This window comes from Bos indicus, chromosome 5 (assembly GCF_029378745.1).
Source record: "Bos indicus isolate NIAB-ARS_2022 breed Sahiwal x Tharparkar chromosome 5, NIAB-ARS_B.indTharparkar_mat_pri_1.0, whole genome shotgun sequence".
NCBI lineage: Eukaryota > Metazoa > Chordata > Mammalia > Artiodactyla > Bovidae > Bos > Bos indicus.
Genome location: NC_091764.1, coordinates 59519749 through 59536375, shown reverse-complemented (window position 1 = coordinate 59536375; position 16627 = coordinate 59519749). Strand labels below are relative to the sequence as shown.

The window sequence follows — 16627 nt, the reverse complement described above, 5'->3', positions numbered from 1 at the left end:
ACAAGCTGGAATCAAGATTTCCAGGAGAAATATCAGTAACCTCAGATATGCAGATGACACCACCCTAATGGCAGAAAGTGAAGAGGAACTGAAAAGCCTCTTGATGAAGGTGAAAGTGGAGAGTGAAAAAGTTTGCTTAAAGCTCAACATTTGGAAAACGAAGATCATGGCATCTGGTCCCATCACTTCATGGGAAATAGATGGGGAAACAGTGTCAGACTTTATTTTTTGGGGCTCCAAAATCACTGCAGATGCTGACTGCAGCCATGATAGTAAAAGACACTTACTCCTTGAAAGGAAAGTTATGACCAACCTAGATAGCATATTCAAAAGCAGAGACATTACTTTGCCAACAAAAGTCCATCTAGTCAAGGCTATGGTTTTCCTGTGGTCATGTATGGATGTGAGAGTTGGACTGTGAAGAAGGCTGAGCGCCGAAGAATGGATGCTTTTGAACTGTGGTGTTGGAGAAGACTCTTGAGAGTCCCTTGGACTGCAAGGAGATCCAACCAGTCCATTCTGAAGGAGATCAACCCTGGGATTTCTTCTGAATGAATGATGCTAAAGCTGAAACTCCAATACTTTGGCCACCTCATGCAAAGAGTTGACTCATTGGAAAAGACTCTGATGCTGGGAGGGATTGGGGGCAGGAGGAGAAGGGGACGACAGAGCATGAGATGGCTGGATGGCATCACTGACTCAATGGACGTGAGTCTGAGTGAACACTGGGAGTTGGTGATGGACAGTGAGGACTGGAGTGCTGCGATTCATGGGGTCACAGAGTCGGATACAACTGAGTGACTGAACTGAACTGAACTGATGCTTCTTAATGTAGGTATATTTCATGATATGGCAAATGCCCACTATCACAAATTCAAAGTGAGATAATGGTTGATAATTCTATATATTTCTATATTTAAATACAAAACAGTTAGATAATATAATGGAAGGTATGATAGTACTCAATACATTAAAAAAAATCCTTTGTAAAAATAGTTTAAGATCAGAATCTGTATTTGAAAATCCTTTCAAAACTACATGGTGACTGAAAGACTACATTAAAGTCACAGTCATAGTATGCTACTTAACAAGCCTAATTTTCTAAGAATGCCATTTTTCCTAAATATGTTTGTATTTGAATTTTATTTTTAGAAAATAACTGTCTAAATTTTAAAAAAAGCATTTTTGTACTTTACTGGGTTTTATAAGTGTATAAACAGCAAAATGATGTGGGACCAGGTCTTCTTTAATTATAATCCAGTATTAGTAAAAGTTTAGCCAGTAGAGGAAGAGAAAGCAGTTTAGATATTTTAAAAAGGAGAATACTAATTAAGGTTAATTAAGGCCTGTTGACAATCATATGTCTTTGCGAAAAATGGATATTCAGATCCTCTGCCTGCTTTTAATCTGATTGCTTTTTGCTTCTTTTTGTTTGTTTGTTTATTTTTGTTTTTGAACTTGAATTGTATGTGGTTTTTTTGGCATATTTTGAATATAAACCTCTTATAAAATGTATTGTTTGCAAATATTTTCTTCTGTGCAGTCGGCTTGCCTTTTCATTTTGTTCAAAGAGTCCTTCATCTGCAAAGGTTTTCGGTTGATGTAGTCCCATTTGTTTATTTTTGCTTCTGTTTCCCTTGCCAGAAGAGACAGATCCTTCCTCCTCAAAATATATACATTGCTGAGACTGATGTCAAAGTGTTTACTGCCTGTGTTTTCCTCTAAGAGTTTTGTGGTTTCAGAGCTTACATTTATATTTTTATCCATTTTGAGTTTACTTTTGTACAGGGTATGAGAAAGTACACCAGTTTGATTCTTTTGTATGTATCTATCTAGGTTACTGAACACCATATATTGAAGAGCCACTTTCCCCATTGTGTATTCTTCCTCCTTTATTGTAGATTAATTGATGTATAATCCTGGACTTACTTCTGGACTCTCTATTCTGTTCCACTGATCTATGTGTATATTTTTGTGCCAGTACCATAGTGTTTTGATTACTTAGCATTGTAGTGTAATTTGAAATAAAGGATCACAATACTTTCAGTTTTGCCCATCTTTCATAAGAATGTTTTGACTATTTGGGATCATTTGTGCTTCCATACAAATTTTAGAATTATTTGTTGCAGTTCTGTCCAAATATGCCTTTGGTATTTTAATAGAGATTGGATTGAATCTGTAGATTGCCTTGCATAGTACTGTCATTTTAATAATATTAATTCTTCCAATCCATGAGCATGGTATATCTTTTCAAATGTTTGCAATGTCTTCAATTTCTTTGATCAGATCTTCTAGTTTTCTGAGTTCAGATCTTTTACCTCTTTAACGAGATTTAAGTGTAGTACTTTATTTTCTGATGCAATTGTAAATTGAATTTTTATTACTTTCTCTTTCTGGTAGTTATAGAAACTGCTAGTATATAGAAACACTATGCTATACAGATTTCTGCATATAATTTTTTTTATCCAGCAACTTTATGGATTCATGTATTATTTCTAATAGATTTTTGATGCCATCTTTATGATTTTCTCTATGTAGTACATTTTTTATAAACATTGACAGTTTTCTTTCTTTCTTTCCATTACAGATTCTTTTTCTTTTCTTCTGTTTTATCATCCTTGTCTAATTTCTAATTTTAGAGGAAGCATTTTCAACTTTTCAATGTTTGGTATAAGGTTGGCTGTGGGCTTTTAATATATGACCTTTATTATGTTGAGATATAGTCCTTCTAGACCCTTATTGTTGATCATTTTCATCATAGTGGATGTTAAATCTTGTTAAAGCTTTTGTGCATCTACTGAGATGATCATATAGCTTTTATTTTTAATTAGCTAGGAGGTGATGACATTGACTGAGTTGTTGGTACTGACACATACTTGCACGCTGGGGATATATCCCACTTGACTATGGTGTATGATACTTTTAATATATTGTTCAAAAAATTTTTGTTAATATCTTGTTGAGGACTTTGCATTTATGTTAAACATGATGCTAGCCTTTTGTTTGCTTGTGGTGTCCTGTCTGGTTTTGTCATCAGGGTGATGTTGGCCTCATAGAATGAGTTTAAAAGCTGTTCCTTCCTCTTCAATTTTCGTTTGTTTTTTTGAATATAAATTTATTTATTTTATTTGGAGGCTAATTACTTTACAATATTGAAGTGGTTTTGCCATACATTGACATGAATCCACCACGGGTGTACATGTGTTCCCCATCCTGAACACCCCTCCAACATCCTTCCCATCCCATCCCTTTGGGTCATCCCAGTGCATCAGCCCCGAGCACCCTGTCTCATGCATCGAACCTGACTGGCGATTCATTTCATATATGATAAATATACATGTTTCAATGGCACTCTCCCAAATAATTCCAGCCCCTCCCTCTCCCACAGAGTCCAAAAGACTGTTCTATACAACTGTATCTCTTTTGCTGTCTCACATACAGGGTTATCATGGCCATCTTTCTAAATTCCATATATATGCATTAGTATACTGTATTGGTGTTTTTCTTTCTGGCTTACTTCACTCTGTATAATGGGCTCCAGTTTCATCCACCTCGTTAGTACTGATTCAAATGTATTCTTTTTAATGGCTGAGTAATACTCAATTTATGTAGCACAGCTTTCTTACCCATTCGTCTGCTGATGGACATCTAGGATGCTTCCATGTCCTGACTATTATAAACAGTGCTGTGATGAATATTGGGGTACACGTGTCTCTTTCAATTCTGGTTTCCTCGGTGTGTTGCCCAGTAGTGGGATTGCTGGGTCATATGACAGTTCTATTTTCCAGTTTTTAAAAGAAATCTCCATACTGTTAATTTTTGGAATAGTTTGAGAAGGATAGGTGTTAACTCTCCTTGAAATGTTTGGTAGTATTCACCTGTGAAGCTGTTTGTTCGTTGGAATTCTGTTTGTTGGGAGACTACTATTACTGATTAAATTTATTTACTGGCAATCAGTCTGTTCATGTTTTATATTTCTTCTTTATTCAGTCTTAGGAGATTATGCATTTCTAGGAATCTGTCCTTTTCTTTTAAATTGTCCATTTTATTGGCGTACAGTTTTTCTCAGTAATGTTTTATAATTTGTGTTTCTGTTGTGTTGGTTGTAACTTCACTTTTATTTATGATTTTATAGATTTGGGTTCTCTCTCTTTTTTTCTGATGAGTCTAGCTAAAAGCTTATCAATTTTCTTATTTTTCTGAACATCAGATATTTGCTTTTTAGTTTTCCATTTTTTTTAGTCTCTTATTTATTTCCTCTATGATCATTGTTCTTTCTTAGTACTCACTTTGTAGTCTCATTGTCTTTTAATTTATTCTTTTCTCAAGTTGTTTTATATATAAATTGCTTATTTGAGATTTTTCTTCTTTCTAGAGGTAGAATTATGCCAGTATAAATCTTCTCTCTTAGAACTTCTTTTGCTGCTTCCTACAATTTGGATCATTGTTTTTCACTTTCAATTGTCTCCAGTTATTTTGATTTCTTCATTGATTTTTGCAATGACCTCCCATTTATTTTACAGCAAATTATTTCATCTCCACATGTTTTTGTCTCTCAAGCTTTTCTGCAGCTATTTTATTATACTTGATTTCTAGTATCACATCTCTGTGGTCAGAAAAGATGTTTGTTATGATTTCAGTCTTCCTAATTTTACTGAGACTTGCTTTGTGGCCTAGTATGTGATTTATCCTGAAGAATTTTCTGTGTCCACTTGAAAAGAGTGTATATTCTGCAGTTTTTGGATGAAATTTCTGCATATGTTATATTTAATATCTTGAGATATAGTCCCTCTAGACTCTCATTTTTCAGCATTTTTATCATGAATGGATGTTTAACCTTGCAAAAGATTTTGTGCATCTATTGAGATGATCAGATAACATTTATTTTCAATTAGTTAAGAGGTGACCACATTGACTGAATTGTTAATATGTATATGTCCTTACATGCTGGGGATAAAGACTGCTTGAAGATGGCATATATAGGTTACAATATATAGAATGATGACATATATATATATATATATATATATATATATATATATATAGATAGATAGATAGATATCAACATCTATCTCTCTGACTTCCCAGATGGCTAAGGGTAAAGAATCTGCCTGCTGATTCAGGAGACATTGAACACAGGGGACATGGGTTCAGTCTTTTTGCCAGGAAGATCCTTTGGAGGAGGAAATGGCAACTCACTCCAGTATTCCTGCCTGGAAAATCTCATGAACAGAGGAGCTTGGTAGGCTACAGTGCATGGGGTTACAAAGAGTCAGACAAAATTTAGCAACTGAGCATTATCTATCTATCATTCTTTCTTTCTATACATATGTTTAAGTGGATGATCTCTTAAGTTTGAATGTGCATGTATGTGTGCTCAGCGCTCAGTTGTGTTCAAGTCTTTGACACCCAAGGGCTGTAGCTCACGAGGTTCCTCTGTCCATGGAATTTTCCAGACAAGAATTCTGGAGTATGTTGCTTTTTCCCACTCCACGGGATCTTCCCAGCTCAGGGACTGAAAACAAATCTCCAGTATGTTCTTCATTGGCAGGTGGATTCTTTTGCATTCTAGCAGCCTTACATTTTAAATCCATGTCCTACCTTTAATGGTTTTGACACCATATTTCATATCTTTTTGCTTTGGCTATCCTTATCACATATTGTGAGTATAAAATATTTTTACTGCTTTTGTCTTTTAACCTTCTTATAACTTTATAAATCATTGATCCACTACATATATATATATATATATATATTTTTTTTTTTTTTACCAATGATATTTCTCATTCATATTTTTCCCATTTTTGTTGTGGTCTTTTTTCCCCCTTCTTAAAGTTCCTTTACCATTGCTTATAAAGCCAATATAATACTTCTTAACCATTTTAGCTTTTATTTGCCTGGAAAAATCTTTATCTCTTCTTGAAATCTGAATAATTACATTGCTGGGTAGAGTATTAGTTGCAGGTTTTTCCTTTCATCACTTTGAATGCATCACCCTTGCTACTCATTTCTAGCCTGCATATTTTCTACTAAAAAAGTCATCTGATAGTCTTCTGCAAGTTTCTTTGACTGTAACTATTTGTTGTTGTCTTGCTGCTTTTAACATTCTCTCATTATCTTTAATAGTTGATACTTTAATGATAATGTGTCTTGATGTGGATCTATGAGTTAATCTAACTTGAATTGCTATACTTCCTGGACCTAGGGGTCTGTTTCCTTCCTGAGGTAGGGAGGTTTTTAGCCACTATTTCTTCATATAACTTTTCTGTTCATTTATCTCTTTTCCTTCTGTTATCTCTATAGTGTGAATGTTGGCATACTTGATGTCATCCCCAAAGTCTCTTAGATTATTTTAAATAAAAAAATTTTCTTTTTTATGGTCATCATGTGTAATTACCAGTGACCTGTCTTTCAGAGCACTGATCCATTACTCTGATCTAATCTACTGATAATTCCTCTGGTGTGGATTTTATTTCAGCTATTGTATTCTTCAGTTCTGTTTGATTTTCACTTATAGTTTCTAACTTTTCTGAAATCCTTATTGTTTTTATTCATTCTCTTTCTGAGTTCCATGAGCATTTTTAGATCATTACCTTCAACTCTCTATTGAGTAGATTGATTATCTCCTCTCCGTTTAGTTCTTTTTCTGAGGTTTTGTCTTATTTCATCATCTGGGGTGGATTTTTATGTCTCCTTATTTTGCCCAGTTCTCTATGTATTTTCCTATGTACATCAGTTATAGTTTTCAATCTTGGAGAAGTGACTTTGTGTAGGAAACATCCAAAGAGGTCCAGAATCATTCTCTCATTTGGTCATCAGAGGCATAGGCCCCAGTGTTGCCCTAATATGGGATGCATGTACCCTTCTGTAATGATAGTAGTTAGTATATTAGGCATGCTGGCAGGTGGAGTTGGACTCCAGCCGAGTTGGCTATGTGGCTATGCGTTGTACATTTGCTTTGAACCCACTGGAGGGTAAGGGATCCCATCCTCATGATTGGTTGAGTAGCCAGGGGTGGTGGATAGTGCTGCTACTGGCCCACTGGAGAGTAGGGCCAGGTCCTCATGCAGCTGTCTGCTTAGCCAAGGGACAGTCAGGCTGGTGTTGGCCTCCTGGGAGTGGCAATGGGTCCCTGATTTGCTGTCTGCACATCTCAATGGAGTTTGGGCTGGAAATGACCTGCTGCAAATGAGCATGGGTGGGTATGTCCTCCATACTGATAGGTTTAAGTTTCCAAAAAGACACTTGGTAGGCTGATGTCATCACAGTAGAAAGAGCTCCTCAAAATTGGTACTTCCAAATGGCTACTTCCAGTGTTCCCTTTCCAAGGGGGAGTCTCAGTTGCCTTCAGCCTATCCAGGAGGCTCTCCAAGATGATCAGGTGGGTCTGACCCATGCCTCTTTCAAATTAGTGCTTGTGTACTGGGACTTAGAGTGTGTGACATTTTGTATGCATAGTTAAAGAGTGAAGTTTCTGTTTCGTACAGCCTTCCAGCAGTTCTGAATAGAAAGCTTGCAGGCTGTCAAAGCTAGATTTTCTGAGGGCTTATCTTCCCTATGCAGGCCCTCCTTTACTCAGAAGCCTAATGTGGGGATGTTGAACAGCTGTGTGTTCATTGGGAAGGATGTCTACATATGATACTCCTTCCATTTGTGAGTTGCTAACCCAGAGGTGTCAGTCCTGACTATATTGTGTCTCTGCCTCTCCTATCCACCTCACTGTTGTTCCTGCTTCAGGTCTTTAGATGTGAAAAATTTTTTTGACAGTCCTTATGTTATTTATATAGATATCTGCTTTGTAAGTGGTTGCAACTTTGGTGTGTCTGTGGGAGGAGGTAAGCTCAAGGTAAGGTCCTATTCTGTCATCTTTGCCACAACTCCCATCAATAATTTAGCTTCAAAAGACATAACCACAATATTAACAACTAATGCACTTCAATATACAAAGAAGAATACATTCTCACTGAAATATGTGCTTATACTACAAATATAAAATTCAGGTAACATTGAAAAATACAGAACTTAAGATGCTTCCTCATCTACTCATGAGCAAGTAATTACTATAAGATCTGTCTTCCATGAGAAAATCTAAACTTTGTAGAAATTAAATGAACCAACCGTATGTAGATACTGTACAACAAGCAGCAAATGACTGTAATTCATGAGAAAAAGGAAACAATTCAAGAAAAATTTAAACATGAATACAAAGCAATTGAAACAAATCAAACACAATCATAGAGTTAAAAAAAACAAACAAACAAAATAAAAACACCTAACAGACATTCAATGATAACTGAGAAAATATTACAAAAGTAATTAGAAAGGAGCTGATTAGAAAAATAGTAGAAACTATAATGGTCAAATTTTATTGGAAAGTGGGTAGCAACTCTAAACACAGAGATACAAGAAAATTCACAAAAACCCAAGTAAAAGGAACAGAAAGAAAATGGAATAAAGGGACAGGAGGATAAAATTTCTGAAAATGGATGAAAAATAGTATCAAAGCAACAAAAAGAAAAAAATATATATATTATCAAGCAAAATGTAAAGCATAGATTTTGGTCAGATAAATTCAAAACTGAAGACAATAGAATACTATCCTTAAAGTGCTAAAAGACGGGACAATGGAAGACCAAATGAAAACAGTATATCCAGGAAAAACATGTTCTGTTTTCAGAACATGAAGGCAAAATAAAAAACTCATTACATAAGGAAAGTAACAGAATGCATTATGCCAAATTTGCACTGAAAGAAATGGTTTCTTATTTCCCAACATACTTGTTGTGGAGTCTTTGTATATTCTAGAGTAGTGATCAAACAACTATAGCCTCTAGAGCAAATCATACACTCATTCATTTACCTTTTGTCCATGGCTGCTTTAACAGTATAAGGGCAGAAGTGAGGATGTAAGAAGAGAAGGTATTTCTTTCTCTTTCAGTATGCTTCTTGGATTGTTTCTTATTTTGGTTCTAGCATCTAGTGGGCAAACCTCACCATGGTTCTCAGTCTTGAAGAGATTGCCAGGCTTCTGTGATACTTTAATACCACCTCTTCTCATGCCTTGCAATCACAGATGCAGCTATGACAGTCTGATCTTGCTAATACCTATGTTACTTCAAAGTCACCCCACAGAAAACCATAATTCAAAAAGATTTAGGCAGCTTCCAGTTCAAGATGACAGAGTAGAAGGATGTGCACTCATCTCCTCCTGTGAGAACCCTAAAATCACAACAAGTTGCTGAACAACCATTGCCAGGAGGATGCTGGAACCCACTAAAAAAAGATACTCCACATCCAAAGACAAAGAAGAAGCCACAGTGAGACAGCAGGAGGGGCACAATCATGATAAAATCAAATCCCAAACCTACTGGGTCAGTGACCCACAAACTGGAGAACAATAATACCAAAGAAGTTCTCCTTCTGTTGTGTAGGTTCAGAACCCCACATCAGGCTTCCCAACCTGGGGACCTGACAAAGGGACTAGGAATCCCCAGGGAATCTGACCTTGAAGGCCTGCAAGATTTGGTTACAAAACTTCCACAAGACTAGGGCAAACAGAGAATTCAGATTAATCGAACAAACAAAACCTTGTGCACCAAGGCTCAGAAGAAAGGAGCAGTGACTCCACAGGAAACTGACTGAACTACCTGCTTTTGTTGGAGGGTATCCTGAGGAGGCGTGAGTCAGCAGGGACTCACCACCTGGATGGTGGGACTGGCAGCAGATGTCTGGAAAGGTCCCCTTTGGTGTAAACCCTCTTAGAGTTTTCCATTAATCTGACCATAGAGCCTGTAGACCTGAGGGCTGGATCACCTCAGGGCAGAAAACAAGCAGGTTGGGAGTGCAACTGCAACCATCAGCACATAGTTAGATCAAGAGTGTTCCAGAAAAACATCTATTTCTGCTTTATTGACTATGCCAAAGCCTTTGACTGTGTGGATCACAATAAACTGTGGAAAATTCTGAAAGAGGTGGAAATACCAGACCACCTGACCTGCCTCTTGAGAAATCTGTATGCAGGTCAGGAAGCAACAGTTAGAACTGGACATGGAACAACAGACTGGTTCCAATAGGAAAAGGAGTACATCAGGGCTGTATGTTGTCACCTGGTTTATTTATTTATTTATTTATATGCAGAGTACTTCAACTGTGGTGTTAGAGAAGACTCTTGAGAGTCTCTTAGACTGCAAGGAGATCCAACCAGTCCATTCTGAAGGAGATCAGCTCTGGGATTTCTTTGGAAATAATGATGCTAAGGCTGAAACTCCAGTACTTTGGCCACCTCATGCTAAGAACTGACTCACTGGAAAGACTCTGGTGCTGGGAGGGATTGGGGGCAGGAGAAGAAGGGGAGGACAGAGGATGAGATGGCTGGATGGCATCACTGACTCGATGGACGTGTGTTTGAGTGAACTCCGTGAGTTGGAGATGAACAGGGACCCCTATCGTGCTGCTATTTATGGGGTCGCAAAGAGTTGGACACGACTGAAAGTGAACTGACTGTACTGATGCAGAGTACGTCATGACATATGCTGGGCTGGAGGAAGCACAAGCTGGAATCAGGATTGCCAGGAGAAATATAAATAACCTTAGATATAGACATGACTCCACCCTTCTGGCAGAAAGTGAAGAACTAACGAGCCTCATGATGAAAGTGAAAGAGGAGAGTGAAAAAATTGGCCAAAAGCTCAACATTCAGAAAACTAAGATTACGGCATCTGGTCCTGTCACTTCATGACAAATAGATTGGGAAACAGTGGCTGAGTTTATTTCTCTGGGCTCCAAAATCACTGCAGATGGTGATTGCAGCTATGAAATTAAAAGAGGCTTACTCCTTGGAAGCAAAGTTATGACCAACCTAGACAGCATATTAAAAAGCAGAGACATTACTTTGTCACCAAAGGTCCTTCTAGTCAAAGCTATGTTTTTTCCAGTGGTCATGTATGGATGTGAGATTTGGACTATGAAGAAAGCTGAGCACCGAAGAATTGATACTTTTGAACTGTGGTATTGGAGAAGACTCTTGAGAGTCTCTTGGACTGCAAGGAGATCCACCAGTCCATCCTAAAGGAGATCAGTCTTGGGTGTTCATTGGAAGGACTGATGTTGAAGCTGAAACTCCAATACTTTGGCCCCCTGATGCAAAGAGCTGACTCATTTGAAAAGACCCTGATTCTGGGAAGGACTGAAGGCAGGAGGAGAAGGGAATGTCAGAGGATGAGATGATTGAATGGTGTCACCGCCTCAATGGACATGGTTTTGGGTGGACTCCGGGAGTTTGGTGATGGACAGAGAGGCCTGGTGTGCTGCAGGTCATGGGGTTGCAAAGAATCACACAGTGCAACTAAACTGAACTGAACTTACTGAGTAAGGCCCTGTGCACCAGATAGCTTTGTGGTTGGTCTACAGGTAGCTTTTCACTCTCATGGGACCACTAGTCTCTTCTTAATTGCTTGTATCAAATATTTTTAAGTTTTGGAGTTCACTTAAGCTTGAATTGCCTACACGTTTTTCTAAATAAAGTCAGTCCAAGTGGAGAGAGCTGTGGAGGCCTCCACTATCATGGTACAACTTTCTTTCTAGGTAAAACCTGCATTCATCTGTTCTGAAACAAGCAGGCACACTGGTCCAGTTTGCTTAGAATGACACTCCTGCTTTAGGAGAAGGTTTCTTAGTGAGGCCACTAGCCTATGGTGTTCTTAGCATAAAACTTCTGTCCTTTAAGAGAATGGAAGCAGTGGAACTGGGGCCCAGTACTCTTGGCCTGGCATTCTTAGGGTAGAGCTTTTGAATGGGGGCTGGGTAGAGATCATCATATGTTTAGCTACCCTTGCATTGAATAGACCTTGTTCAATGTGGAGCTGGAGGGGACAAGTAATGTTTGCAACAACAACAATCAAGGACACATGGTAGCCTTTGGCTGTGACCCAGGGTCAGAGGGATCTCTATGTCCCTGCCTGTACTTGCCTGAGTGCACTTTCAGCTCTGCTGGGACGAGAGAGGGCAGGGAAGAAGTGGGTTCTTGCTCAAATGTCATAGATTCTCAGTCTTACTGAGATTTAGTGGATTTTGTTTAGTAAATATTTTTTTGTTTGTTCTTTATTTTCAGATAATTCCATGGTAGTCTCTTAAAATCAAATGTATTTATTATGAGATCTCAGAATCTCAAGCTTCAAAAATCAGCAAAATAAGGAAAACAAACTAGGCAAACACATATGAACACATATCAGCTGTATTCGCAATATCTAAAAGCTGATCAAACATTAATTGCCCATTTGTTTAAGAGTGCATAAACAAAATTTGGAATATATGTACAATGGAAAATTACTCAGCAATAAAAAGAATGGGTTATTTATACATAATAAAATGAAGAAATCTCAAAATCATTTTACACAGTCAGGAAGCCTGAGAGAAAAGATGACATGGTGTATGATTCTATACATACCTTCCAGATCACTGGTTATCTGGAGATGGGTTTGGAGGGAAGAATGGTCTGAAAAGAGGCCTAATCAACCATTTGGAAATGAAGGAAATATTCTGTATCTTGATGTGGTGGTGATTTCATTGGCCACAAAACTCACAGAGTTGTTCACTTTAAATACATACTGTATATTTCAAACCAATTATTCCTCAATAAAGTGTTTAAAAAAATAATGTGCAGGTCTTCTTTAGATCCAAGAATTTATATTTTTGAGCATTGATTGGCAAAACTAATACAATATTGTAAAGTTTAAAAATAAAATAAAATAAAAAAAGAAACATATTTTTTTTTTTAAAAATTTCATCTTTACCTGAAAAATAGGAAGCCACACAATAAAATGGAAAGTTTAGTTTTGCTTATTCATAATAATTATATATTTATTATTTTAACAAACAATTTATTTAGATATTTCTTATATTCAAAATGGAATATTAAAAAGAGGCTAAATTTTTAAATATTATTGTTGTTAGTGTAGCAGCAGCTTAGAGAGGAGTAAATACCATGAACACTCCCATTTAGTAAAATTAGCTAGTTATGACTCTACAATCAGCTATAATTATAAATGTACTGGGATGCCACAAGATGAGATTAAAGTAGTAATAATGTTTTAGATAAATGTGGTCTTCAATTTATTTAGGCATGTTTTACTATCACTCTTTTGCTTGTAAATACAGAATCTTTCATGCAACACGCTGAGTCCTATAATGGAACAAGCCTTCAGGAAATTCATAATTCTTTTTAGTTTCACCTCACCTAAATCCCAGGCACAGGTTCTTTGCTCACTGGACCTTAGTATTCTTTTATTCAACTGAGAAATAAGAGTTTCTGTAAAGTCAAGACAGTTGACTATCAAGCACATAGGCAAACCAGGATGAGAAAGCTCAGTCTGACCTGACTTTATTTTATTAATTCTTAATGACTAACTGTTATTACTCATACTTTTCTTCTCATTTTTTTAGGCGGTATTTCCCCAGAGATGCTCAAACATTAGAAGTTATTACTCACTTCTAGCTTTTTTTAACTTTATCACCATTAATTAATATTCAGTTTAGTTTATCTGTAATTTTAAAGGTATTCCCTCTCTCCACTGTCATCAGACAGTGATTATCTTCTTCTATGAATATTTATCTACCACAAGTTACCCACGTGATTTTTCTAAAATGTCAATTTGAATACAATATATTCTTTAAAGAAAAATCCCTAGTGCTTCCCTGTGGTCTGCAGAAAATAAGCCAACCTCCTTGTCTTCTTATATAGATGTGCACAATTTCCACGAATTTCCTTTTAAGTCTTAAATCTCACTCCCTCTCTTTTACATTAATATCAGGAATTAAATTTTTGGAAGTTTAACATATCATTATTTAATTGCCTTTGCCCAGAAACTTTTCTATTTCACCTTGCTCAAGTTCATTTATGTTTACAAATGTACTTATGAAGTTTTCCCTGATAATTTATATTACTCATCTGTAGAAGCTGCTCTGTCTTTGTAATTTCTAGCCTTGTGGCTCAGGTGGTAAAGAATCTGCCTACAATGTGGAAGACCTGGTTTCAATCCCTGGGTTGGGAAGATCCCGTGGAGAAGGAAAGGGCTACCCACTCCAGTATCCTGGCCTAGAGAATTCCATGGACTGCCCATAGAGTTGCAAAGATTTGGACATGACTGAGCAACTTTCACTCACTTTATTTACTGGGTTTACCATATGACATGTTATTAATAGCTTTCTATTTAGCTATTTTTTCCATCAATTAGTTTGAGCTCAAGTACAGAAATCATTTAAAATTGAGAATTTTTATAGGGCACAGTGTATATAAAACTTCAATAAGTGTTAATTTGATGAATGAATACTCACTAAGGCATATATAACAAAATATGAATTATATTTACTGTTGTTTATTTGTATTACAGTTTCCTTGTGAAAAGGTATAATTTTAAAAAACAATTTATCAGTTTTATTTATCAGTTTATCAGTTTATTCAAATGAAGGGGAGAAATAATAATGATTCAGCCAAGAAACCATGAGATAAATGTGCCACTTGGTTAGCCTCTGGACAATTAAGAGTTACTTACATTTCACACTTGAGACTGTGTACTGCTGAGTATCTGATTCTCTCAGTAGATATTCACAAAGATTTCTTTAGTAAATCTGGTATTTTGTTCTATCTTTCTTAATACATCAGACTGTGTTACCTCTACCAAGTGTGTGTGTACATATATATATATATATATATATATATATACACACATAACATATGATACTGATTCCAGATAAAAAATATATTCCAAACAACAGCCTCAAAGAGTCAGAAGTTGGAATATATATGTCTTAAAAACAAATTACATGGAAACCATTATCATTATCCAAAAGGAAGTACAGAGAAAGTCATTCCATTCCAAATCAACAGCCAGACAAAATAGAGTCCATCTTCCTGATGTATGTATTCTGATTAGGTCCAAATACATCTTCCAAAGTATATATTCTTAATATATGGGATTCAAACAAATGAAGTCTCAAGATTTGAATCAGTGCTTCTCTAAGTTATTATAAAGCTCAGCACTTTCAGAATATTACATTTACTTAATTCTATTTTCAGTTAATATAGAAATAAATAAAAATAGGTTTTTCCCCAGGATCTTCCTCAGAGCTTCTTTGACATCTTTGTTTCTCAGAGAGTAAATCAAAGGATTCAACATGGGAGTGACCAGGGTGTAACACAAGGAGGCCACTTTACTCAGTTCAGGAAATCTGTCAGGGATGACATACATAAAGATGATGGCACCATACAGTACACTCACGACTCCCAGGTGAGAGCTGCAAGTGGAGAAGACTTTCTTTCGCCCCTCAGTGGAGCGTATTTTTAGAACTGTGGATACAATATATATATAAGACACAATAATGACAATTATGGTAGGCAAAATGATAATGGTGCATAGGAAAAAGGATACCATATTAGGAATGTAGAGATCAGAACAAGAAATCCTCAGAAGTGGACGCTCATCACAGTAAAAATGGTCAATGTTCCGAGAAGCACAAAAGGATAAAGTAAATGTCATGATGGTCTGAAGAACTGAGCTGATACAGCCAAAAAAATAGGAACCAGCCACAAATTGAACACAGAGATGTGTTGACATTTGGACAGAATAGAGGAGTGGGTTGCAGATGGCAATGAAGCGATCATAAGCCATGACTGCCAGGAGAAATCCCTCGGAAACAATGAAGAGGTCAAAGAGAAACAGCTGGGTCACACAGCCTGCATAGGAGATGGACTTGCTCTCAGACCAGAAGTTGCTCATAGCCTTGGGTGCAATAACAGATGAATAGAAGAGATCAACGAAGGACAGGTTGCCTAGGAAGAAATACATTGGTGTGTTCAGCCGGGGATCAGTTATAATAATGACCATCATGCCAACATTCCCTAGAAGGATCATGGCATAGACAAGCAGAAAAAACAGGAAGAGGAGGATGTGGAACTCTGGGTGGACCTTGAAGCCGACAAGAATGAAGTCAGTCACTTCTGAGTGGTTGCTTGTTTCCCTGTCACCCATGGCAGAAATCTGCTGAGAGGCACAAGGCAAAATAAATGAAACTGTGGCTTTGACTCTAGTGCTATTAATACTTTCTTAAATGTAGAATTAAATTACTTACTGCTTAATAAGATATTGCATACAAAACAATTTTAATGTCAGGAATATGCTGGAATTTGAAGTAGATGTCATTAGGCTTCTTAAACTGTAATTCTATTAAGCAGTGAAAAAATGTTCTTTGGTTATTTTAGTTAAATCATAATTGGCAGGGGTTTCTGCAAGAAATTAGCCTATTTTATTGCCTAAAATCACTTACATTCTAAATTTCTATCCTTAAAATGTTTATAGCTAGATGCTTTCTTCATCTAAAATTGTAGTCTGCACATTATCTAAAATAAAAGTATCTCATGTAATCTATGCTACTGCTGCTAAGTCACTTCAGTCATGTCTGACTCTGTGTGATCCCATAGACGGCCTCCTACCAGGCTCCCCCATCCATGGGATTCTTCAGGCAAGAACACTGGAGTGGGTTGCCATTTCCTTCTCCAATGTAATCTATATGATAGTTATATGATAGTGTTTACAGCCCTCATGAGAACGAAGTTAGTGTTTGATTCATTACA

General features: G+C 36.7%; 1 protein-coding gene across 1 annotated transcript; it reads right to left on the bottom strand.

The window, feature by feature from the left end:
- Positions 1-210: 210 nt before the first annotated feature.
- Positions 211-16025, bottom strand: LOC109558486 (olfactory receptor 9K2-like). Its single transcript, XM_070789544.1, has one exon. The coding sequence runs from the start codon at positions 16023-16025 to the stop codon at positions 15054-15056; it is 972 nt and encodes a 323-aa protein (XP_070645645.1). The 3' UTR covers positions 211-15053.
- Positions 16026-16627: the final 602 nt, after the last annotated feature.

Excerpts from the sequence above, each read along its gene's own strand:
- LOC109558486 (XM_070789544.1), bottom strand. The coding sequence starts at position 16,025 with ATGGGTGACAGGGAAACAAGCAACCACTCAGAAGTGACTGACTTCATT.